Here is a 25054-nt window from a genome sequence, read left to right on the forward strand (position 1 = left end):
TTTTTTTCTATGGAAATAACAAAAACGAATTCCCCCCCCCTTTTTGCTTCTGTAAACTTGTGATGTGACAATAAAGCTGATTCGAATCAGCAACCTGCAGATATAGGCCTGTGTGTGATGTCATACAAAAATCCAATAAGTCATCCAACAGTTTATTCTTCAATATGTTTATGTCAGCAGCAACTCCCCCCATTTATGAATTACATACAGACACATACAACTTTGCAAACCACAACCAAACAAAAGTCCTCATTGACTAAGGCAAGATACCACAACCATGCTTAGTATACCAGAAAAGGCAAATTTCTTCAATATGTATTAATTCCAGTTCTTATATGGCAAGAAATGATACATTTCAGGACCCTTAACTATCAAAAGTGCATTTCTGTAAATCAGGTTTAACTTTGGTTCGAGCTTCATCGTTACTGCTGTGAAATGAAAGTGTCCCGTACAACAATGGCAATACCCAGTATGTACCATTGTCTCTCACCATATAGCATTTTCTACCATTGAAAATTGACAATGCTGAGGAAAGTTGAAACGCGTCCATTGCTCTGTCCGAGGAGGTAAATAAAACGTGTGAAATGGACATTTATTGTGTGCTGTTTTCTCAGTTCCATGATATTGTTGAGCCATGCACCTTGAGACTTTTGTTTAATCTGGAGTGTTGCGGGCATTCTGCTTTGCAGTGCTTTCTACCATTGAAAATCCCACATTCTTGGTCTACATTTTCTACAGTGCAAAAGCCCATAACTAACAGTCAAGGCTATATACAGTATTGTTTTTCCTCAAGATTCTCTACATGCAAAGAATAACAAATAGCAGCACATATTGGTAATCTTTTACCAATATGCTACGGTTTATTCAGTTCCCATTGGTTGCCAGGCACGGCACTGCATTAACTTCTCTCTCCTCTTCTCAACCATACAAAGAGAGAAAGACGGGATAAGTATCAGGCCTGGACTACTATTTTTCAAGTACTGCAGTTCATCAATGCACCATGATTTTCATTCAGGGTCAGCTACCAAGGATATCTAACAGTGGTTTATTTGTTTAATAAACCACAATCAGACTCGCTGGCACTGCTGCTGCTTTGTCTGCGCCGCTGCCTTCCACCCTCAGACATCCAAGGAGGGGACTTTTCAACAGGGTTGAGGACCTCAGCACCCGTCTCGATGCCCAGGACCTGCCTCTGCACCAGCTTGCAGTAAAGGCCACCACTGGCCATGAGGTGACTGTGTGTCCCTTGCTCCACTACCTGGCCTCGGTCAATCACAATAATGTTGTCAGCCTTCTCCACGGTGCTCAATCGATGGGCAATTACTAGCACTGTGTGTTTTCCAATGATGCTATTAAGAGCCTGTTGAACCTGGGAGTGGAAATAGGGGAGAAAAAATATCAAAACATGTAGCTGTTTACATATTGTGTTTTCAGGAGATAAAATTGTGATTTCAGGAGATAAAGATTACTTTGCTATCATGAAAACCCATGGAATATGTGGATATTTTTTACTGTTGGGAAGTCACCAAACCTTCAAATTCAAGTTTGTTTACTGGGAAACACAACATTTCTGTACTTAGACCTTCATCAGGTTATCATGTAAAACAAGAGAGTGAGACCAAGGCTGTCTAACCTATGGTGGAACAATCAGGACACGCCACAATAGGTAAACAGTAATAGGCCTAATAATCAGGGCAAATGGCGTACACAAATACAACAATTCAATATTGTCTGGTAGGGGCTTCACAAAAATCTGTCCCTGAGGGGGGGAAAAAGGACATGATCAAAATAAAGAAACACTATGTATAATCAATTAAAGGTCTTCACAGGAAAACTTTTCGGGAATCCAAATGCTGTTTTGTTTCTAGCCAGATACAGCTACATGGCTACGTGGCCCAGAGATAATATCCACACAACCGCTGATGGGAACATGAAAACATTTAGCTGCTGATGATTGTGAAACATTTCTAAAAGGTAAGACTTTTCATGGAATTAATCCCATTTTTTCCCCCAATGATATCTGTGTATTGATATCTGTGTAAAAGAGCTTGCGATGGAGAATTGACAGAAAAGTCTGCCAGTGTGTGCCTGCAAGCCAGATAAACTGCTTAGGCTGTTATAATGATATCAGGATGTATTACTGTCAGGTTGGTACCAGTTTTATGAGTATGTCATTGTCTTTTCTACTTCATTTAGCCAACCAGATGAACTGTCTATACAGTATATCCAAACAGAAAAACATATGTTCCAGGCACTCAAAAACAGCAATCAGGAAGATCAGGAATATATATACAGTATATATAGATATAATTGTTTTAAGCCTTTATTGTGAAGTGTTTTTATAATTAAGAATAAACATATTTTGACCACACAGCTGGAATTCATTAGCACAGCTGTGTGGTCATCTTAAAGGAGAATTTTGGACTAAGTTTTTCTTACCTTTTCTATGATGTTATGATATCTTACGATGAATCTAACAGTAGAACATTTTCATAACTCCATCCTGGGTCCGCCACAGCTTAAAACGTGCGCGGATAGGCCTTGCGTTAGATTATTATTTTTTTTAGATCTGACGTTCATAGTGACAGAACACTGTCCAAAAAAAAAAAGAAAAAGTCTTGCTAGACGAGATTGAAATCTCGAGATTTCAATCTCGTCTAGTGAGACTTAGATTTTTTGGTTGCATAGTGTTTTTGGTTGCATAGTGTTCTGTCACTATGAACGTCAGATCTCTCTCTCAAAAAAAAAGCTATTAAAATATGCGATCTAGCGCAAGGCCTATCAAAAATTTCTACTGTACCATTCATCCTAAGATATCATAACATCATAGAAATGGTAAGAAAAACTTAGTCCAAAATTCTCCTTTAACTCTTTGACTGCCAGAGTATTTTCATAAAGTACTCCCCCAGTGCCAGCAATTTTATTATCTTCCACCTTACAGTAACCTACTTAATAATGATTACTTAGCTTAAAATACAATGTATTTATTTTTATACAGGTGCCTTTATTTAATCATCTGACAGGCTCTATTATAAAGAGTAGCGGATAAGGAAAGGATCTAAAATAGTTTATTTGTCCACTAGCGAGTACTACTGCCATCTTGTGGACAAACAGTGCAACTGTAGGGACCATAGTCCAATGCAAACCACAAAATAACTTTTAATTAAAAAAAACTATTGTTGAGATAGAATAGTGCTTAAGTCCATTATGCTGTAGGAAGGATGCACAGCTGTTAAGTAAAGGCTGAATGAATGAAAGAATGTTAGAAAAGTGTGCCTTGTTACTTTAAAGGTAGAGTATGTGATATGTTGATATGATATGTATTTCTGGTTCAAACAAAAGGTTCTCTGTTAAAAGGGTCAAGCTCTGCTTTATATTGTGATAGTAATCATTGCTATAGAGTGTTTTTTCAGTAACGGGTCAAAATAATCTCTTTGTTTTGCACAACAACAGAACAAGAATTTCTGTTAAGCATAGAACCAGAAAAGAATACTGTATGCATTATGTCTAATGATTCATATGATATGATGTAATATTCAGTCTCCTACGGGAAAGTACAGTACAATAAAATACACAATATACAATATGCAGCTAGTGTGTTGTATGTTTTCCTCAGTTGCTGATATACAGTAGTTCACTTACAATGTGTTCACTTTCTGCATCAAGGGCACTGGTGGCTTCATCCAGAATGAGAACACGTGGATTACGGATGAGCGCTCGTGCAATGGCTACCCTTTGCTTTTGGCCCCCTGAGAGCTGGGTTCCCTTCTCTCCCACACCTGACAAAAAGGTAGACAGGAATAATGTGTTATATATTATAATAAATTAATATATACATAATATAAGATATACACAGCAAAATCATGGGTTCATTTTTACACCCTCAGAGTTAGATTAACACTTACGATGTTGTCACTGGTCTACTGCACAACAAAACATAGTTAAATAAAAAAGACATATCTCCACAGCAACACCTAACTCCACTCACTTCACTTCGACATGTTTTAAGAGAGGGGAATTCCTGTGAAATAATGGACAGGAGGAAATAACCTGCCTTGATGCATTATATTCATAACTCAAAGCTCACTCTCATTGGCAGGTTTCTACTCAATGGTCCATCTGTGTTTTTTAACACTACATGTAAATATCCCATGTTTGATATTTACAATTCAAAATCAGAGAGACTCAAATCCAGTTGGTGACATAGAGCTTATGTCTGTGAACCCCGCACACAACAGAATGATTTGGGTCTCAAAATCAGGAAGGCCCCACGATTGTCGGGAGAGGTGAATCAAACCCAAAATTGGATCAATTATCCTTGTCACGGAGCAGCCCATGCCCTATACACACACACACACACACACACACACACACACACACACACACACACACACACACACACACACACACACACACACACACACACACACACACACACACACACACACACACACACACACACACACACTGTTTGAGGACAATGCACACACACACCTGACTACATGGCTGCATCCATTTGACTAACATCGCAGGCCGGATTGGAAATGACTGTGTGGAAGTGTTCATGGACAGAGTTCTTAACATCCTTATGCATTTTAATATTTGAAGTTTTTCCTGTTTATTGAATCTGGGGTAGTTCATTGTTGTGGTGTTAGTCATGGGTGTGGTCACCTCACCTGTTTCTCCTCTGCAGTACTGGCTACTCCTCTGTAGATGGGAGGGTGCCAAGTACTGTTAACACGTAGCTGCCAGGGCCCTTGTATAAGGGTGTCGCCTGTTTAACAGTTTATTTAGTTCTTAGGTTGTTTTCTTTTGCCTTCAAGTGTTATTTTCAGTTTCCATATTTTGGAAAGTCTTATTTAGATTTGTGCCTTCACTGTTTATATGCTGCACTGGAACTGCTGGTGGAAGATTTTTAAATGAAACCACCAAACTTGCATCTCTGGACTTGTCCAATTGTTGGAGCCTTGGACAATCGGTCACCTTTACAATCCTCTATTGTGGGGCCAGCTTAAATACACATTTTCCATATTCTGTTTCTGTATAGAGACTATTAATCAGTCAAGTTTTTAAATTACCTGTCTCGTAACCTTTAGTGAGGTTTGTGATGAAGTCATGAGCATTTGCCTTGGTAGCAGCCTGTACCACAGTGTCCAAGGCAATGTCGGTCAGGCCATAGCTGATGTTCTGTTCAACTGTTCGGGCAAACAGTACAGGCTCCTGACCCACCAAAGCCACCTGCAACAACAGACACAGGGAATGATGGCTGGTGGCAGTATCAACAAGGAAAGTAGTGCAAGTTAACTTCCAAAGGGATCACTCCCATTATGTATTCTCTGTTCAGGGTACCTGTTCTATAAACTGAAATAAAAAGAATAGACACATTCGCGAATTTCAAGCAATATACAGGCAGTTATGCTGCGTTTCCACATACCAGTCCCCGCACCGCACCGCCTGCTTGTGCCGTCGTTTCCATATACAAGGACCCGGGGCCGAAAAGGCCAAAACCCGGGGCCGAAAAGGGTGCCAATTTTGGCTCCTGAGTGGTCTGAGGCAGGCCAAACAGGGCCAAACCAGTGATGTATAGCTCTGCTTACTACTGATTGGCCGTGGTCATGATGTTTCGGTAGACCAAAGTGAGGATTGCCCGGCATGCTGGGGTCTGTGTGGACTGAAATGATGAAATAGCAAACCTCAACATACGTCTGCCTGGACATGTCCACACGAAGCTCAATATTTGTGACCGTATCCAAGTACCCTGATAACTGCCCTAACAAGTACCCTGACAACAGGTATTACACTAGTGTATGTAAACTTGCCACAAGTTCACAGTGCGTGTGCACGTACGTACAGTATGCAAAATAAAATAAAATGAAATAATTGGGTACTTTTTACCATTACACTTGTACTAACCATGGAGTGGAGGTAATCGTGCTGGTAGATTTGTACAGGCCTTCCATCCAGTAGCACCTGCCCTTGCTGAGGGGGGTAGAAGTTCTCAAGGAGGGCCACACATGAGCTCTTTCCACTGCCTGAGGGCCCCACCAGGGCTGTCACCTCTCCAGGACGCAATGTGAATGATACACCCTGCATAACACCATAAGTTAGTTATAACAATTTTTGTTTGTTCATGGTTAAAAGTCAGTGTTAGGGTAAATTCACCTTTTAAATTCACAATTTAGAAAATTAGATACAAAAAAATCTTATTAGGTACAGTAGGTTATGCAGGTAGGTACTTTATTACCAGGCCGAAAATTGCATTGTTAGTTTGTTACAGTACCCAGAAAATATACAAAATGAAAACTATAGAAAATAAACACAATTACAATTTAAACTTCAATTTCGATTTTGCTTTCAAATTTAGTGAATCATACATGAACTAACCGCATCCTTGCTTGTGCAGTAATTGTGCAGTAATTAACCATGGGCTAATTCCAACAATATACCAGCTGAGTGGCCTTGTGGTTAGAGTGAAATCAGGTATGATGAACTATTTCCATTCTTTGAATGTCATGTTTTCACTGTCAACTTTCCTCTTGAGACTTTTGGATGAAAAACGTATCTCACGTTTAAAAAAACAAACCAAAGCTGTGTTTCACATGCCTTGAACGATCCATTGTTTCTCTCCGTTCTAAAAGACCTTGAACCATGAAAGGAGTAATCTCTGTCTCCAGATAAAATGTTCCTTTGAAACTTTTTGACGAACTAAATATCCTCTAAGTGAAACATTCAAGGATGACGCCTGCACAAAAAGGATTACATAAGCCTTTATGTGTGCACCTGTAAGATTTGATTCCACATGCTTTTCTATCAATTGTTATCCCACATCTTTATGTAGTAACTTTTATAACAATATAGTTATTGTTATTGTATATAAGGTTGTTCCAGGTCCTAAATTAGCCATTGATTGTGTTCTGGCCCACCATCTAATGTCTTTGAAAAAGACTGCTGACCGCTGCTATAGCGTCATGTCCAGGGGGTGTACTTGTAGAGCACAGCTGGGGGATGTACTTGTACATCAAGTCGTCTCATGCTACAGAAACAGGAGATAGGCTCTGGAACCGAGCCATGTGGCTATTCAATTCCATCAATTCAACAAGGCTACTTAATTCCAACAATTCAACTCTAAAAAAAGGACTACCTCTCCGGCAACAAACCTTCAATATTTCAGTCTCAGGGCGTGTCGGATAGGCAAATGTCACGTCCTTGAACTCCACCAGGCCTTTACACGTGTCAGGAGCCTCTCGACCATCAAGTGGGTGTTTGGGATTTCTATCCATATATTCAAAAACCTTCTCGGCTGCACCCACTCCCTGCATGAGGCCCGTGTAGACAGATGATATGCTCTGGAAGATATGTCAAGCAACATAGCGGGACAAGAGGATCAGTTTAATTCATAAAACCACTATTCATAACATAATGACTGCTCATCATACAGACCCTAAACTATCTCCTCCACTCTCTCCCTCTGAGCTATTGATCTGCCTCAATAAGAAAGAAAGAAAGAAAGAAAGACTATAAAAGGGACGTGGACCAATAGCAGAAAGCATACCTCTAGACATTCTCCCATCTCCAGCTCATAGATGACAAAAGCTATCAAGGTCCCACCACTCATCTGACCAGTCACCACTAGATGGCCACCATAATAGAGTATGGCAATTTGAAGAGCAAGTTCTGAGATCTGTTAAGCACAGGCAAATATTATTAATATTCATAATGTTTCCTAAATCACATAGACATAATACATTAATTAACCAATTATTATTATAACTATGCTTGTTTTAAAAGTTATGGGTTTTGCCATTAGAGAAAACTCTATCATTGGGGTATTTTCCAGGCCCTAAGACTCCTCAAAATAGGAGGTCCAGGCTCAGAGCCATAGTTGCTTGCAATGTTGGTAATCTAGGATTCAAAGCTTATTCTACTGTTGCAATGACTGTAAGTCACTTTGTTTAAGAGCGTTGTCTAAGTGTCAATGTAAAATATACCTACATTACTAGACCACACATAGCAGGCATAGGCCAGGGCTTGCTTCTTGTTGAGATCGAACATAACCATGAGCCTTTCATAGTAGGAATCTGCCTCATCCTCTTCACTGGCAAAACTCCGTACTGTTCTCATGGCTGAGATAGTCTCCTCAGCCACCTTGTTGGCTTCAGCCAGGGCTGTCTGCACTTCTTTAGTCAGCCTCTGGAAGAAAACATGTTTAGTTTAATTTAGGATCAGTAAATGAGAGAAAATTACACTAACTGGACTTGACTTGGAGAGTTGGGGGTTTCAGAAAGCAAAGATAAACCATCTCCTAAAACACACTATTTCCACTAGTTGTATCGCTTTTTTCACTATACACTTCTTAACTCTGGTCTGAAATGTTGTATCTCTCATAGCCCACCGAAGTCCTGACGTCACTGCCAGTAGAGGGCGCTTTTCCGCAGGTTCGTGGCTTTACTTGTTGTGTTGATATCCTCATTGGGGAATCTTAGATCGCTTCATATAAGAACTGTGTTCGAAAAATAAACACACCACCCTGGCGATTTTACTCATATGGATATGAAGCATCGACTGAAGGTGTAAATGTACACATTTACCCAAAGAGTAACACAATATAAACACTAGAAACGAGTCAAACAACCCAAAGACTACATTTCCCATGAACGCGGCTGCTGTAGTGACAGTGATATCAGACCCGGAAGTAGTAGTTCTTAAGACTTTTAAGGCAGAATTAATTGAATTTTTTGCCAGAAACAGGCTGTATCAAATATGAATGAATATCATAAACGATGCAGAGCCACCCCCCTGACAAAAACACCAGGGTGGTGTGCTTATGTTTGGAACACAGTTCTTATATGACGTGATCTAAGATTCCCAAATGGGGATTTCAACACAAAAAATAAAGCCACGAACCTGTGAAACAGCGCCCTCTAGTGGCAGTGACGTCAGACTTCGGTGCTCTATTGTCTTTCATTATCTTTTGACCCTGTGCCATGTCAAGTCAAATGTATTTATTTAGCACATTTAAAAACAACAGCAGCTGAGCCAAAGTGCTTTCCAAACAAATAGCAAGAACAAATAAACCTTAGTCTATTTACAAAGCAAAGTAAAGGCATATAAAAAAGCACTTTTTTACCATGTGTCATATATATCAAGAGTTCTCTCGCACTCATGTATACAAAAAAGTCCTGTACCTTTACTGCACTTAGAAAGTGGTTCTGTTTCAGACACCTACCTTGTAGTATTCCCCATAGATCTTGGAGACAATGGCAATGAAAGGGAATCCCATTATGGTGACCAGCGTGAGCCTCCAGGACAAGCCAAACATAAAAATAAAGAAGCCGATTCCCTTCACGATGCTTCTTAGGAAGATGTTGACGTTCTGGGAGATGAGGTCACTCACCTGGGTGGTGTCAGCAGTCAGACGAGACGTGATGTCACCTGTGGGGGATAGGAGGAGAAATAAAGTGTTATTATGACGTGACAAGCTGAGTGGGAGACAGTGAAAGCAAGGCACAGGACAAGGCCTCTTATGGTATCAAGTCGTCTGCCAGTAAAGGGGACATGTGGTCCATCAATGGACATAAAGTGTTTTTTCACAGACAGAAATCAGGAAGATACAGTGATGAGAGTTGTATCATAGTTTGGTGAACCACTTGATGCCTGGATGGTCACAAACATATAGATGGATGAATAAATGAATGTACATATGAACAGAAGACAAATGGGTGGATAGATTAAATCAATCGATTTGTGAATGAGTGAATTAACGAGGGACAAACAGACAGATAGGGATTAATGCCTACCATCACCATCACCACATTACCTGTATGGTTAGCATCAAAGAACCCAATCTCCTGCTTCATCAGACATCTGAATAAATCGTTCCGGAGTTTCAGATTTAGTCTGGCAAACGTCAAAGAGAAGACTCCTCCACGCACCCCCATTGCAAGAGAACTAATGAGAGGGCAAAATCCTGTTATAAAACATTCATACACAGTCAAAGCTGAAATGTTAATTTAACTCTAAAAGTGTAAAAATGGACCTGGACTAGGACTATTGCCGAATCAGAGATGGATGGTATTTATGAAAGAAAATCCCTTTGTACTTACCTACATAAGGCTAGTACTGACAGTGTGACTAAGGGCTTGATGAAGAACTCCATTTTCTGGTGAACCACTATGCCATCTATTGCCTTGCCTGTGTAATAGGGTATGAAGGCCTCACCTATGATGTGATGAGAGACCATAACATTATAGCAGGATCATACAAATGCTTTGGAAAAACGTACCATGAGTAGAACACTATATAGTAAACACATCAGTGTTAATTTAACCCTTAAAGTGTAAAGAACTAAAAAATACACCCAAATGTACCCTTTTATGCTCTCAGAGTTCAATAAACTCATACTGTGGTTAAAATAAAATGGTGCATTGATTCAGAAATCTACAATTTTAGGTTTTATGCAATGATGGTACTTGATTAATTGCTTTTATAATTGAAATACAATTATTTTGATCTGAGGCATTGCAACCATGATGTGCAATACTACAGTAATGACCATATGACTCCTTAGTAATGAGTCATACAGTCATAAAGTACACACAAGTTAGTTAAAAACTAACTTTAAAAAACTGGTGACCTGTTGCATATGTCAGTCTCATTCAATCCAGTGTAAAGCTGTCTAATGAGTTACCATCTATTGACCCAATCAGTGGTCACACGTGAATGATACTCACAAACAGCAGAGATGAGGAGGAAGAGGAAGGCCACAAACAAGAGGCCTTTATCATGGCTGCAATATGTCAGCAAGCGACCCAATGTGGCTCCTGAGTTAGTCTTTTCCTGTTTCCTAATCCTCCCTGACTTCCTCCTCCCACCACCCCCTCCTGTTTCTTCCTCCACCTCTTCTTCAGCATCCTCATGCGTGGTGGTCTCCACCAGGCTCTCTGTGTCACTGCAGCACCCTCTTCCTTCCCCGGTACCACTGCCAATGACAGAGCTATCCTCCTTCTTCCCCAGGAGCCTCCAGGGCAACATCGTGCCCAGGGAGGACACACAGGTCCAGGAGAACAGGCCGAGAAGCCATGGCTGGTGGACCAGATCCTCCTGCTCGGTCAGCATCAGCAGCTTGACCAGAGCATAGGTGATGATGACCAGACAGATGAGGAGAATGACAGTGGACAGGTTGGACACCCTCCGTGGACCATCCTCCGAGTTCCACCCTACCCCGATGACAGCACCCAGGAGCAGGCAGGCTCGGACCAACACGGTCCCCCACAGGTCCAGCAGCGACTTGAGAATGTTAAAGTTCTGGACATCCTCGGTGAATATGGTGAAATGTGATCCACGTGCATACAGGATTGTGGTAACAATAACGTCCACGAGGATGTACAGCAACGCGCAGCTTAAAGCTAACTTGATACCCATTTTAAATAGTATATTTGCGAGGTAGCTGTTGTGGATTTGATTAATAATAACTTAAATATAGCTTTAATCTACAAGTAACCTACAGTCGCATGTTTACAAGGTCTCGTTGCGCTCCTACCGTTGGACACTTGAAAGTTGCCTCTCAGATCTGAGGAGCATGTTCATGTGACGTCAGGACCGATCAGCGCATGAATGCCCTCTAAAAATAGACTTGGTAATAGAGTGGATGTCATCGTTTATCCAGTGTGTGAGTTCAGCAGTTCAGGTGCAGTAATACACTGTAATAGTTACAGTAGAGGTAGACGGAAGCGGTGGTCACTGGTCAGTGGCTCCTCCCACTCAAAGCATGAATTGGGGGTGTGTTCAAAAGATACAGCGTTACCTAACAGTAACCGAGTAATCCTCCTCTGCTGCATGTGTCAGGTAACGGGTTTGTGCGGTCGGTCGGTACACGGTAGCCTGGTAAACCCTCCCTCCGGAAATCTCATTTCTATTTGATTCCAGGAGTGAAATGGAAATGAGATTTCCGGAGGGAGGGTTTACCAGGCTAGGTACACGGTGCTATTTAAGATAAGCAGTGGTGTAAAGTAACAACATTTACTGAAGTACTGTTCCTAATTACAATTTTGAGGTATTTTTTACTTTACTGGAGTATTTCCAATGTTCAGTCCTTTTACTTCTACAAAACATTAACCACTTCAGCCCACTTTCGGCCTTTTGAAAATAGCGATCTAAGAGCTTGTAGATCTGCTATTTTCAAAAGATTTTTATACATTTTATACATTTGAAAACTTGTGAAATGGGACATTCTGCATAATGAGTTCTTTTACTTTTGTACTTTAAGTATATTTTGGTAATGTACTTTTACTTAAAGGTAGGGTAAGTGATATTTTTTGGTTAAAACTAAAAGTATTTTGTTAAAAGGTTAAAGCACTATATTCTGATAGTAATCATTGCTATAGAGTGTTTGTTCAGTAACAGATGTCTCCCCGTCTCTCCAGCTCTTTAATAAACAGAAAATACATTTTCTGGTAGGTGTCAAAATCTCAGCCAATCGGGAGAAAGTACCCATTTTTAAGCTTCATTTTTATAGTGTTCCAGTTCCAATTTTGCCTGCTCATTTCTTAGTGTCATCACTTCCAATTTCACTTGTTTAATCTATATCCTGATTGATTTCTCTATCCTGATTGGATAAAATTGAAAATGAAACTGAAACTGAAACGAAAATGCATTTTCTGTTTTATAAAGAGCTGGAGAGACATGAAGACTCCTTATATGGACAGGACACTCTATAGTAACGAGCACTATCAGAACATAGACCCATTTTGCAATTATTTGAATAATTGCAAATCACTTACCCTACCTTTAAAGGTAGGGTAAGTGATTTGCTTTGGTTAAAATAAGTGTTAAATAGCTCTATATTCTGATAGTACTCATTGCTATAGAGTGTTTGTTCAGTATTAGGAGTCTCCTTGTCTCTCCAGCTCTTTATTAAACAGAAAATGCATTTTCGTTTCAGTTTCAGTTTCATTTCCAATTTTATCCAACCAGGACAGAGAACTCAATCAGGATACAGATTAAACAAGTGAAATTGGAAGTGATGACACTAAGAAATGAGCAGACAAAATTGGAACTGGACACTATAAAAATTAAGCTTAAAAATTGGTACTTTCTCCTGATTGGCTGAGATTTTGACACCTACCGAAAAATTTATTTTCTGTTTATTAAAGAGCTGGAGAGACGGGGAGACATCTGTTACTGAACAAACACTCTATAGCAATGATTACTATCAGAATATAGTATTTAAACCTTTTAACAAAATACTTTTTGTTTTAACCAAAGAATATCACTTACCCTACCTTTAAGTACATTTTGAATTCCGGACTTTTACTTTGCAGTATTGATACTTTTACTAAAAAAGTACTTTTTACACCACTAAAAATAAGTCACAAAAGATTTAGTTAAGATAATAAAAAATATATAGCCTACTGCTCACTGAACTATTGTAATAACGCAATAATCACTATTCATGATGACTTATGCGTGCTACAGTAGTAGGCTATGCTTCCATTCATCAACAAAAGCAGAAGCCAGAACAGGAGGGACACAAATTATTCCTATGGTCTCAACAAACCATTTCGGAGCATGGGGGGATTGTCATTCTGAAACAGGAAATGGCCCACTGAAAACTGTTGCCACAAAATTAGAAGCACAGAATTAGCATTAAGATTAATGAAAGAAAGAAAGAGAGAGTACCAATTAGAAAAACTATTAACTGGAAAGAGTGTCTGTAATGGAAATTCAATTTATATTCTTGGTTAATTATTGATTAATTATATATTCATTATTCATCTTTTTTTAAGTATTACTTTTATACTGTATGACTGGATTCTGAATTATTGCAAGTATAACTACCCATTGTTATGATAATGTCTGAATGGAGTATCCTAGCAGGGAACGAAAACAAGGAATATTAGGAGCCATCTGCATTGGTGTTTACTGGGAAAGGAGAACTGCTTAGCCAAAACACTGCATCAGGGTCGTCTGATAACATTAAGTAGCCTTGTGGTTAACCTTTCATCCTCCTGGAACTCTGTATGTAGGTTTTACCCACACTGAGTTCGGTGTCAGACTCCCGTTGCCTTCCGAGCCAACCGGATGCTGTCCATTTTCTTTTAGCACTTTGTCTATTTTCATATCAATCTATTACCCTCTTTCATTTTCATATCATCTTTTCATTACCTGTCATGTCAAATAAATCTACTAAAGACAGTTAATTGCAATTCTTCATTCTCTCACTGAGGAAATATTTAATTTCCACTGACTTTTGCTCATGTGTGTCTAAATAGACAAGCCTGGCAATGCTATTAATGGCCTATCAATAAAAAATGCTTTAAATGTTACATAAGAACAGTCAGAAGCTGTGATACATTTCTAGTAGGGAATAATAACATTCAAACATTACTAATTAGTATTCAAATCTTATTAAACAAGTGATACAATGCAACCTCTTTATTCAAAAGTATACCAGATGGAGGAAAATGCAGCAATTTTGCACTCCATATCATACTTGTTAAACAATAACTATTATTTTTATCTCCACCAGGAGGTCATGCATTTGCCATTTCTCTTTCTACAGCTAATCTCACATACTACTAGTCTGATCCGTGTCATATTCCTTGTGCATGTTGACAGCAGACCAGCTCAGTGGCCTTGTGGTTAGTGTCCACCCTAGAGGTCGGGGTTCAATCCCAAGTTGAGGATCCTCATACCAAAGACTATAAAAATGGTACAGAACGCCTCCCTATTTGGCGCTCAGCATCAAGGGTTGCAGCAAGCTGCCTCACGTTACAGAAACAAGAGACAGGCTCCTGACCTATGGACCACACGGCTCGGAGACTGTTGGTTACCAAGGTTACTTACTTACTTCATGCCGATAGTAGACAAAATTCTCAAATATTTGTTTGTTTTTGTGAATTAATAATTGCAGAGCACTCATCTCTCGGGGCTATGGTATAGATAGACTAATCCACAGAACGGCATTCATAACTGCGGTGTCAAGCGGCTGCCAAGCGACACCACAGCTATGGCAGCGCAGTGGCAGCGCTCTTGAGGATTCATCTATACACGTCCCACGAGGCTATGAACTGGAAGAAGCCAATTTGAATTGGACAAATTGCCTGTCCATCGGGTTAATGGGATCTATACTAACTAGCCAATTACAACTCCCCTGTCCCAAAGAATGTGCCAGTACTAGCCAATCGCAGAAATGCAACTACGCTCACAAGCCGAATATTAATACCACCATTCAGATATAGCTGTGTACATCCCATAAACCTACATGCCATTAAGATTCATGTACATTTTTAACTTGTCAATGACATTAGAGGGCTTACTTTCTCTCATTAAGGACTCACAAAGCGAAATTGATGCAGCGACAATCCGACACTTGACATAATTTGCAGCCTTTGATTTACTGGTGACATACAAACATAATTTTCAAGTAATTAACTATTATTTTCACAAGTAATTCACTATCAGATTTTGTGGATTACAAAGAAATATGAATGACAAATCTGAGAAAGGTAGACAGTAGAGATGATGTCCTGCATGTCTGGTAATAACATCCCGTGCTAGTATGTAGAAGTTTCACAGCATACATTGCTATTATTATTATTAGGGCATGCCTCCTGGCAGTGGGAGGGGAGGGGGGGACTAGGAAAAAAATCTTTCCTTTGCAAGGAAAATTAAAAAAATTAAAAAAAAAGGTTCAACAACTCCAGTCTCAAAGCCAGCCTCTATTATACTTCAAGGACCATACCAGTGTGTTGTTAATGTCTGTTGACAACATAGCTTACATAAACCTCGATCATCCCCCCAAAATAGGCTTTATTTTGGATATACAGTATGTTTTGTCCATATTCAATAAACGTTAATGACTGTATCGGTTAAATGTTTGCCAATGTTAGCTAAAACTCACTGTATTGTTTAAAGCCCTTCTCAAGCTAAAATTAGAGTTCCAAAAGCAGCACTTTTTTTGCTAGGAGTATAAAAATTAGACTGGCATGGTCCTATAAAAGAAGAAATGTCAACCAGGTTGACAAGACCAGGTTCCTGCGTATTGTTAACTGAAAGATGGTAATCAAGCTCTTCCAGGACTATGATTTCCATCATTCCGCCTGAATTTCAGGCAGCTCATGAAGACATGTATGTTCCATCAATGTAATTATAAATAGATTTCCAACTCCCCTATTATCGATAGAATCAGCCGTCAATGGACATCAGACACTGGGAGGGGATATTCTAATTCAATATTTTTGTCCTCTGAGCTCCTTGCCTTTGTAGCCAAAACCGTCTCCACAGGAAAAGACAAGTACAGACTCTCCTTCAGTTTTTTGGGGGAGGGCGACTCCCCTGATCCAAACATGGGATCTGCAATCTTAAAGGTCATGGAAGGCATGTTCCGTAACCTCCGCTTTGCATTTTTCTTCTCTTGTTTGTAGGCTGCATTCATGTTGGCTAACACCTGTCAGTAGGATACAAAATGTATACAATTACAAATTCAGTCTTACCATGTCACACACGCAACCCAATAGGCAAATCCATTATGTAACACACTGTAGAAAATAGGATTTACCAGCTGCTTGACCGAGTTCTGTTGCTCCTGCATGGCGGTCATATATGGAGCAGCCTCTTCCTTTTCAGAGTATACACGTACATCCTGCTCCTGGTCATCATAATTAAGGAGGCTAAGTTTTGTCTGGATTGCAGGGGGAGAAAAGAGTGCAGTGAAAGATATATGTCACCATCAAACAAAATTATAAATAAAACTTCAATTAGCACTTATTTGCTTGTCATATTATTCATTATTTTATATTATCTCTGAAACACTTGATGAATGTTACACTAAAATACTACATAAATAAAGTTTGTATTGTTGTTTTTATTAGAAGTGGTAGTAGATGTAGCAGCAGTAATAGCAGCAGTAGTGGCATTACCTCATTGGGTAAATTAGCCTTCCTGTTGAACATCAGGGAATAAGGGGTGAACTTGGTGGTGGGGTTGGTGGACGTTCTGAACAGAAACAACAAGGGCTCCAGGAAATCATCCCACTCTGCCTGTTTTTCTGTCACCATCTGGACTATGGCCTCCTTCAGTAGTACACTGGTACAGTCGTGGAGCGGGTTGAGCTGTGGCTGCTCCAAAGGAGACACTCTCTGCACCAGGCTCCACCTTTCACACAGCAGCCTTGTCACCTGGAACGCACCCACAACAAGGCTCAAGGTACAGCACAACACAAATTGTTGTAAATTATCAGTCTTCTAGAATTGAAAACCAACAGTAGTCTGAGTTCCCAGGAATATAGCTGAGAAGCACTGCACTAGACCTTATAACACCCGAAGGATCAGACCCTTCCTTCCTTCCTTATCCAGGCCTCAGTCATCTCAAAGCTTGACCACTGTAACTCCCTCCTTATTGGCCTCCTGAGTCCTGACATGATCATTAAGCCCCTACAAATGATCCAGAATGCCACAGCACTCCTGGTCTTCAACCAGCCAAAATGTTCACATCTCCCCCCTTTTCCGCTCTATTCATTGGCTTCCGGGTGCACCCAGTACAAAACACTAATGCGGATTATGCGGTCCTACAAGGCAACCAAAGGCATGGCACCCACATACCTTCAAGACATGATCCAACCCGCTCACTTAAGATTAGGTAACACAGGAATGCACATCCCAAACTCTTCTCCCTCCTGGCATCCTAAACAGTGAATAAACTCCCCTCCAGTCAGAACTGCAGACTCACTCTCAATTTTCCACCGTGAGGTGAGGCTTAAGACTCAGCTCTTCAGACTCTACCTCACCGCCGGCCCTAGGACATCAATATCCTTGTATCTTCTTGATGCTATCTTACTAGTTTTCTATGCAGATATATCTTGGATTCTTTTATTCTTATTCTCATGTTTTTAGAAATGCTATACAATCTCACCTCATCACAGAAATCGATATTCTGTGTGCAAACTAGGGTTTTAGGTGCTCCAAACCTGGTTAAAGACAAGAAAAAGGATTCCATTCAGCATTGGGGTCAAAATATCTGTCAGTTCTGTGCATATTAATTGTATCTGTTCAAGTTCTTGCATGGTATTTAATACATATATACCTGTATATGGACTTAGAAATGCATCTAGCAACAGAGAGAGCATCTGTCTTTGGAATAGGGATGGCCTCCAGCCATTTACTAAAATAATCGATGATGATTACCACACTGGTGTTTTGTTGTTCGGTCTCCAGGAAGGGTCCTGGTGAAGACAAAAAAAATGAAGAATTGTACATCCTATATTAAAATGCCATTGAAATTGATCCTCTTATACAGAGAAACTACCAACAAGTGCAACATCAAAATAAGTTTGAATTCCTTAATCAGCATTACAAGCAATAAGTATCATCAAAGGCATAGTTCACGAACAATACTCCTGTGATGCTAAACGTATCAGGTCAAAAAGAAGTGCCAATCTGTGAAACCAGACAGTAACTAATTAGAGAGAACCTCAATCTAGGAAAGAAATTATAGGGCAGTCATCTATTGTAAACTCTTGAGGCACAAACCTATTATGTCAACCCCAACAATGTCCCAGGGTGCATTCACTTTAATAGGCCGAACAGTCCTTGCCAAGTTTTTAGTCCTCTCTGCGTGTTGACAGGTCTCGCACACTTTAATCTGAAACAAGAATACTGTTCCCGTTATTGTGCACAATGGTTAAAATTTCAACCTGCCAATCCCCCCCCCCCCCCCCACACACACACACACACGCGCGCGCCCGCACACACCGACTGACTGTGTTAGTTATTCAACGCATAGGAAGCCTCACAAACCCAGTCTACCACATCCTTGACGATGCCCAGCCAGTAGTACTTGCTCTGGATCCTGTGAACGGTCTTCTTCTGGCCCAGGTGATGGCCAATGTCATTGAAGTGGCTGTCAAGGAATATCTGCCTCTTCCTCTCAGACTCAATAACCACCTCTCGCTTCTCTTCTTTCTTCGGCCCCACGTAGTACAACCTACCATCTTGGGTGAAAATGTATCATTAAGTATTTATTGGCATATTAGTGTACACTGACTCTACACATTGTGCAAACATACCCTGTTGTGTTTATTATACGTTTGTTGCATCTATCTGCTTGCCTTGCAATATTGACCATATTTGCATGGAAATCAGCACAAAATTATTGCTTAAAGGCTTTTCTGTCTGAGTGATAATAATGTAATCTTATCCGGAATGGCGTGAGGACATCGCCGCAAGCAACTCTTAGATCCTATTTTTAATATCTGGAATCTAGAGTTGCAATACTAGCCCTTGACAGCTCATACATCCAAACGGAAAAGTCCAATCTGATTGTATTAAACGGTTAAACCCACCAACAGTGCAGCTGTACGGAAAGCTTGGATTATCCTTTGTATCTGACAAGTTTTTGTTTCATAAAAATCCACTGTAGATGTGTTATGAGCTACTTTCTGTCAATAAATTCTGCAGGTGATTATTTGTGTTTATTAAATGTTGGAGTTTGGAAGCCTCATGGTTTGGTGAAAACAAAAACTTTGCAGATACAAAGAGGATAATCAAAGCTTTCCGTACAGCTGCAATCTTGTGGTGTGAGTTTAACGTTGTTTAAATACAATCAGACGTTTTTGTTTGGATGTATGGGCTGTCAAGGGTTGGTTTTGCAACTCTAGATTCCAGATATCAAAAATAGGATCCAAGAGCTGCTTGCGGCTAGTGAGGACATATACAACACACTACTTGCCGCTTCATATCATACGCACCATCAATGACAAACTTCTGAGCATATCTTTTGAGGTTCTTCTTTCTGATAGGATTCATGGTCTGAGGATAGCATCCTTCTGCCACAAACGTGTAGATGTCGCCCAGTCTGTTGGAGCTGGACTCCACCACCTCCTCCTCTCCCAGTCTATTGGAGCTGGACTCCACCACCTCCTCCTCTGCCACTTGCAACGATTCTGCACTCAACATCTCCACCCTGAACGTGAATCTGATCTGCACAACTAAGCAATCTTATCAACTGCGATGAAAACAAAACATTACTAAACTCGAAGTCATTTGTATATAGTAAATCACAAAGATTAAGAGCGAGCATACACGCAAGGCTGCCGCAGCGATAGCACGTCTTTTAGTGCTGACCCCAGAAAACGCTCCACTTATGTTATAGTTCCGCCGTTATTTCTTTTACCAAATAATACCAATAAATATATTGGAAAACATATGTTACCTGGAAATTCAGCTATGATGGCGATTTACATATCTATTATCTTCAACGGTAAAAACAGAAGAAGAAATAAAACACGAAGGGGATAATTTCCCATCGGACACAAAACATTGTCGGATCATAACAAACCACTTGATTTCCGGGTGTTCCGAGCTGCCTTTCTGTTGTTATCGAGCCCCCAGAACCGCGGTTGAACAGTGAAGCTGCCGTTGCCTGGTGGTCAAACCTGGGATAGCAACATGTCTGCATTTAAAACCTAACTGCGCAGGCTTCTATCGTCTGAAACGCTAGTGCGCCTGCTCCATTGGCTCCGATATTGGAGCCAGTCCAGGAAATAGAGTCACTTCTGCGTGCTTAAAACGCCACTGTGCAACCTTCATTGAAATGAATTGGGGGGTGGTGGGGCAGTCTAGCCCCTAGATATTATTATAACTCTATGGTTGTTATTATGGAGGACGAGGAGGATAAACCTACATTCTACACTTGTAGTTGTTTTACTACCGAGAATATTTTTCTCGAGGACTACAAGCTCCATGTTCGATTTGTATCTGAGCAACAGTTCAGGTTGGATTATGAACTAGTGGGTACCATAAAGCATTACACTTTTGAACTGATATTTATTGCATGATGTGTAGTGTGTTTGCATGTACATAATAATACGTCACATATAAAGTTTTTTTTTTTTGCACAACTGTGCAGTGGTGTAAAGTAACTAAGCACTTGTAGATAGGCTATTTTACAAATATTTTTAAATACATTTTGAACTTGTGAAATGGGACATTCTGCAGAATGGGTGCTTTTACTTTTGGTGCAAAGTATATTTTGATGATACTTTTGTACTTTTACTCATTTTGAATACGGGACTTCTGCTTGTAACAGAGTACTGCCGGTACTGTACTGGTATATCTACATTGCAGTATAAGTAAAACATGTGAGTGCTTCTTCTGTAATATATCTGTAATATTTATAAGATCAACTTCTCATTGCAGGTACTTAAAAGGCTTGGCTGTTCAATGGACGTGCAATTTGATGATATCCTCAAAAAGGCAAGTTTTTATAATACGTATCAACAAATCGATTAACCACATACGTGTTATTTTGTACTTCTTACTAGTGCAAAAATTGCAAAATAGGCGATCAAGCTCACAACGTGCCACAGTCTATTTTGACTATTTTTTAATTTTGGGGAATTTTTTTAAACCTTTTGCCAAAAGCCCAAAATAGGGATTATTAATATATTATTTTATTAAATAATTGATTATGGATTATTTGTTATAATCGATTAAATCGATTCGATTAAGTGTTGCACCCCTACTAGATTTCACAAGAAGTGGACAGGCGGAGGCTCCTTGGTGTGAAGTCTGCTGAGAGAGCTGCAGCTATAAGGAACATTTACCAGCCCCTCCATCCTCACATCTACCATTTACAGGTAGATTGCAGCCATTGTTAATGCTACTTGAAATAATAATGTAGCATATCGTCGCTGTCGGGCAGAAACCTTGTATCTCCATATTTGTGTTGATGTTTTTTCACAAACTAATACACTATTTCATCATATGACAGTGTCACACAAAAGTAGCAAAAAAATCTTAAAATCTCACAAAGCGTCCCAATGCGAAGCATCAGGGACGCCAGGTTGAACGTGGTTAAATCTGTCTGCGGGTTTTATAAATATTTAACCAATGAATAGTGTTAACTACAGCATGTGACTAAATAACAACTACATTCAATCCATTGGAATGAAACTGGTAGATTTGTCCTTTTCCTGCTAAGTAAGTTTTGGACATACAAGCCAAGGGTCCTGTCCAACAGCGACCATATCCATCCATTGCTAGCAGAAAACAACAACATCTAAATAACACCTGTTTCCAGGAGTCCTATCTCTCCCCGGAATTCAAGCAGATTGTTGACTATTGTAGGAGAAATGAAGCCAGCAGAGATGGACTCCTTAGTCTGTTACAAGTAGAGGCAGGTGAGTTGAGAAGTAGAAAGAAAGGGAATGTTTTCCTTTCTTTTTCTTGATTGAAAATATTGTTAAACCTTTATAATCACATTAAGAAAATGCATGCCATGAAGTACATTTATTTCACCTATCTCTTTAAAGCTCCAAGGGTGTATCGCTTCACTGTTTTCAAGAAAAGTTTCTGTGATGCACTGATAGAGGAGCTGGAGCACTTTGAGCATTCTTCAGCCCCTAAAGGAAGACCCAACACCATGAACAACTATGGGGTATAGTAGTATATTCTCTGTAATTAGTCTTAACACTCAGCTCTCTAAATGATCTATCTCAAATGAATAACTAAAGAAAAGCACCTGGGGTGCAAGCCCTGCCACGCCACCATCGCTTGTTGAATGACACTCCGTTCCTTAGTTATACGACATAGTTTGGAACTTGACTTTGAATGACCTCTTAAAACCAAAAGGATAGTCATCCAAGGTAGTCATCTCTTCAGGGAAGCGTACTGATTGATGATTTCCACCAAGTCTCATGAAAATCCATGTGTCTGTTGTTGACTTGTTTTGTTCACAGATAGACACACAAAGACAGGAGGAAATAATACATAGAAGAGGTGATCCCCACTTCCCTTTAAACAAAATACACTGACTATCCTGGGCCCATTCACCAATCTACTAAGCTATTGAACTGTATGTCCATTTTCGTCAAATGTTCGCCTATTTTTGCTGAATGTTCATCTGTTATGACTTTCCCAGAATAGGGATGCTAGGGTTCATGTGGTTAATAAAGTGCAGTTAATGTAAGCCTGTAATGTTTTTCTCTTCCTCTCTCGCATCTAGATCCTTCTCAATGAACTTGGGTTTGACCATGGCTTCATCAGCCCTCTCCGTGTGCATTACCTCCGTCCGATCGCGTCCTTGCTCTTCCCAGACTGTGGAGGGGGCTACCTGGATAGCCACAAGGCCTTTGTGGTGAAGTACGACATGCACGAAGACCTGGACCTCAGCTACCACTACGACAACGCAGAGGTCACGCTCAATGTGTCCCTGGGGAAGGACTTCCGTGATGGCAACCTTTACTTTGGCGATATGAGACAGGTGATCATTTAAATCCATTTTTTGTTTTAAATAAATATGCAGTGTTTCATTAACCCGTTAAAACCGGGAACTCATCTGTGTAGCCGCTTAAATTGTCATACTTTGGCTATTCAAAAATAGCAGATATACAAGCTCATAGTGAGGCACTCAGTGCCTCGCTATGAGCTTGTAGATCTGCTATTTTTGAAAAATCTTTAAAAAATTTGTACAAATCTTTGAATATATATATTTTTAAAGCAATTTTTTTTTACTGAAATCTTTGCTTCTGAGCCCTGGAACAACATATTTTGAGATGGGGTCGGCGGCCAAATACATATCATTCCTTGACATGAAAAAGTTTGAGAACCACTGATATAGCAATATAGGTTTTTTTCAAAAAACTGTTTACATTTGTAGAATGGGCCTAATGGGTTAACCTACACTTGCACAATTTAACCTTTCTACGGTCCTGTAATATCTCTGTACTACATCAAGACGTTTGCCATTGCCTCCTGCAGGTGCCTCTGCGTGAGACCGAGTGCTCAGAGGTTGAACACCGGGTGACAGAGGGGCTCCTCCACAGGGGCCAGCACATGCACGGGGCCCTGCCGATCTCTTTTGGCCAGCGCTGGAACCTCATCATCTGGATGAGGGCCTCGCAGGAACGCAACAAACTCTGCCCGATGTGTAACAAACGGCCCATTCTGCTGGAAGGAGGGGGCTTTGCAGACGGTTTCACTAATGACTCGGGGACACCGTCATGTGTCTTAACGTGATGTTTTCACAGGTGTTTATGAGAGGCACCAACAATTAATGGATATTTGTACTCGTGTTCTAAAAACAAGTCATACTGTGAATGTGTTTACATTGTTTTGAACCCATGAGATTCTAAATATGCACCTTAGGCCACTGAACCACCAAGATTATGCTAGTATTGACAGAGAATGGATGTTTAGGATTTTGCCAAAGATGACTTGTGTACATTTATTTTGATTGCCTTAATTGACAGTAGCTACTGTATTAGTTTTGTTCATTAATCAAGAAGCACCTGTTGCTTTTGTTAAAGTAATGTCATCCCAATGTGCTTATATCATGTACCTGCACCAGTGGTATACTGTACTGGTAAATGTACAGTATAATGTCAAAAAAGTGTGTAATTGTTTATGAACACAATGCTGAATCTATTTATATAATATGAAGATTGGAAATTAATGCACAGCTGTGATTATTAATATACAGTAGTTTCTGTTATGGTGAAATCAGGAAATATAACAATTAATACAGTACTCTCAGTAATGGTAGAATAAATAATTAAGGATTAACAATAATCATGAAGACAAAATCATGTACACAACCTTTATATTATTCATAATTACAAAATAAACATAGCGATACAAGAATGTCCGCAGTATGTGCTTTTACATGTGAAATATGAAATGTTCATTTATTTGTAACACTCAGAGTTAAATGAAAACTGAGGATATTACTTTGTAGTACTCTGTAATAATGAGGGCTGGTTTGTGTATCAGTTTTCATTCTGATTATTGAGTTCAACTTGTATAAGCCTACATTCAAACCCAAAGTCCTTTTCAGCAACATCACAAAATCTTTGGTTGTTTCTTTTTCCCCCAGCTTGCAGTCTTCATAATTGTTTCCATGTTGAAAAATGTTCATATATTTTAAAATATAAAAATAAATACATTGTGGAAATAGCAGATCTATAAGCTCACAACGAGATCGTCTATTTCCACTATTTCTGTTGAAAGTACTAAGTTATTAAATATGTCAGGTATTTATTTATATACTTAAGTTATTT

At 39.8% G+C, this 25054-nt stretch overlaps 3 protein-coding genes across 3 annotated transcripts; 1 reads left to right on the forward strand and 2 right to left on the reverse strand.

The window, feature by feature from the left end:
- Positions 1–181: 181 nt before the first annotated feature.
- abcb9 (ATP-binding cassette, sub-family B (MDR/TAP), member 9) lies at positions 182–11729 on the reverse strand. The gene is made up of 11 exons (XM_080433349.1): positions 10731–11729; positions 10104–10218; positions 9818–9948; positions 9227–9432; positions 7993–8190; positions 7553–7681; positions 7158–7346; positions 5914–6087; positions 5079–5238; positions 3643–3779; positions 182–1369 (listed from the first exon to the last, which is right to left on the reverse strand). Exons 1-11 carry the CDS (start codon positions 11419–11421, stop codon positions 1046–1048), a joined length of 2454 nt encoding a protein of 817 aa, XP_080289475.1. The 5' UTR covers positions 11422–11729; the 3' UTR covers positions 182–1045.
- A 2695-nt stretch (positions 11730–14424) lies between these two features.
- LOC308088783 (gypsy retrotransposon integrase-like protein 1) lies at positions 14425–20075 on the reverse strand. Its single transcript, XM_080433363.1, has 8 exons — positions 19745–20075; positions 18795–18988; positions 18528–18639; positions 18082–18220; positions 17911–17965; positions 16920–17177; positions 16559–16681; positions 14425–16447 (listed from the first exon to the last, which is right to left on the reverse strand). Exons 1-8 carry the CDS (start codon positions 19950–19952, stop codon positions 16193–16195), a joined length of 1344 nt encoding a protein of 447 aa, XP_080289489.1. The 5' UTR covers positions 19953–20075; the 3' UTR covers positions 14425–16192.
- Positions 20076–20653: 578 nt separating this feature from the next.
- Positions 20654–25039, forward strand: ogfod2 (2-oxoglutarate and iron-dependent oxygenase domain containing 2; the record flags this gene model as incomplete). The annotated part of the gene is made up of 7 exons (XM_080433583.1): positions 20654–20785; positions 21195–21251; positions 21524–21634; positions 22078–22177; positions 22310–22434; positions 23002–23259; positions 23757–25039. The coding sequence occupies 7 exons, from the start codon at positions 20654–20656 to the stop codon at positions 24012–24014; spliced, it is 1041 nt and encodes a 346-aa protein (XP_080289709.1). The 3' UTR covers positions 24015–25039.
- Between the last annotated feature and the right edge of the window lie 15 nt (positions 25040–25054).

The sequence above is a fragment of the Gymnoscopelus braueri genome (assembly GCF_963280865.1).
Source record: "Gymnoscopelus braueri genome assembly, chromosome: 7".
NCBI lineage: Eukaryota > Metazoa > Chordata > Actinopteri > Myctophiformes > Myctophidae > Gymnoscopelus > Gymnoscopelus braueri.

Bases quoted from the DNA above. Each gene is read 5' to 3' on its own strand.
- abcb9 (XM_080433349.1), bottom strand. From the start codon at position 11,421: ATGGGTATCAAGTTAGCTTTAAGCTGCGCGTTGCTGTACATCCTCGTG. The intron at 9,949-10,103 runs GTAAGTACAAAG...CCCTCTCATTAG, and splicing joins TCAGTACTAGCCTTATGTAG to TTCTCTTGCAATGGGGGTGC. The intron at 7,347-7,552 runs GTATGCTTTCTG...CATATCTTCCAG, and splicing joins AGATGGGAGAATGTCTAGAG to AGCATATCATCTGTCTACAC.
- LOC308088783 (XM_080433363.1), bottom strand. From the start codon at position 19,952: ATGTTGAGTGCAGAATCGTTGCAAGTGGCAGAGGAGGAGGTGGTGGAG. The intron at 17,178-17,910 runs GTGAGATTGTAT...GGTGCGTTCCAG, and splicing joins ATATCGATTTCTGTGATGAG to GTGACAAGGCTGCTGTGTGA. The intron at 16,448-16,558 runs GTAAATCCTATT...TCCTACTGACAG, and splicing joins AGAACTCGGTCAAGCAGCTG to GTGTTAGCCAACATGAATGC.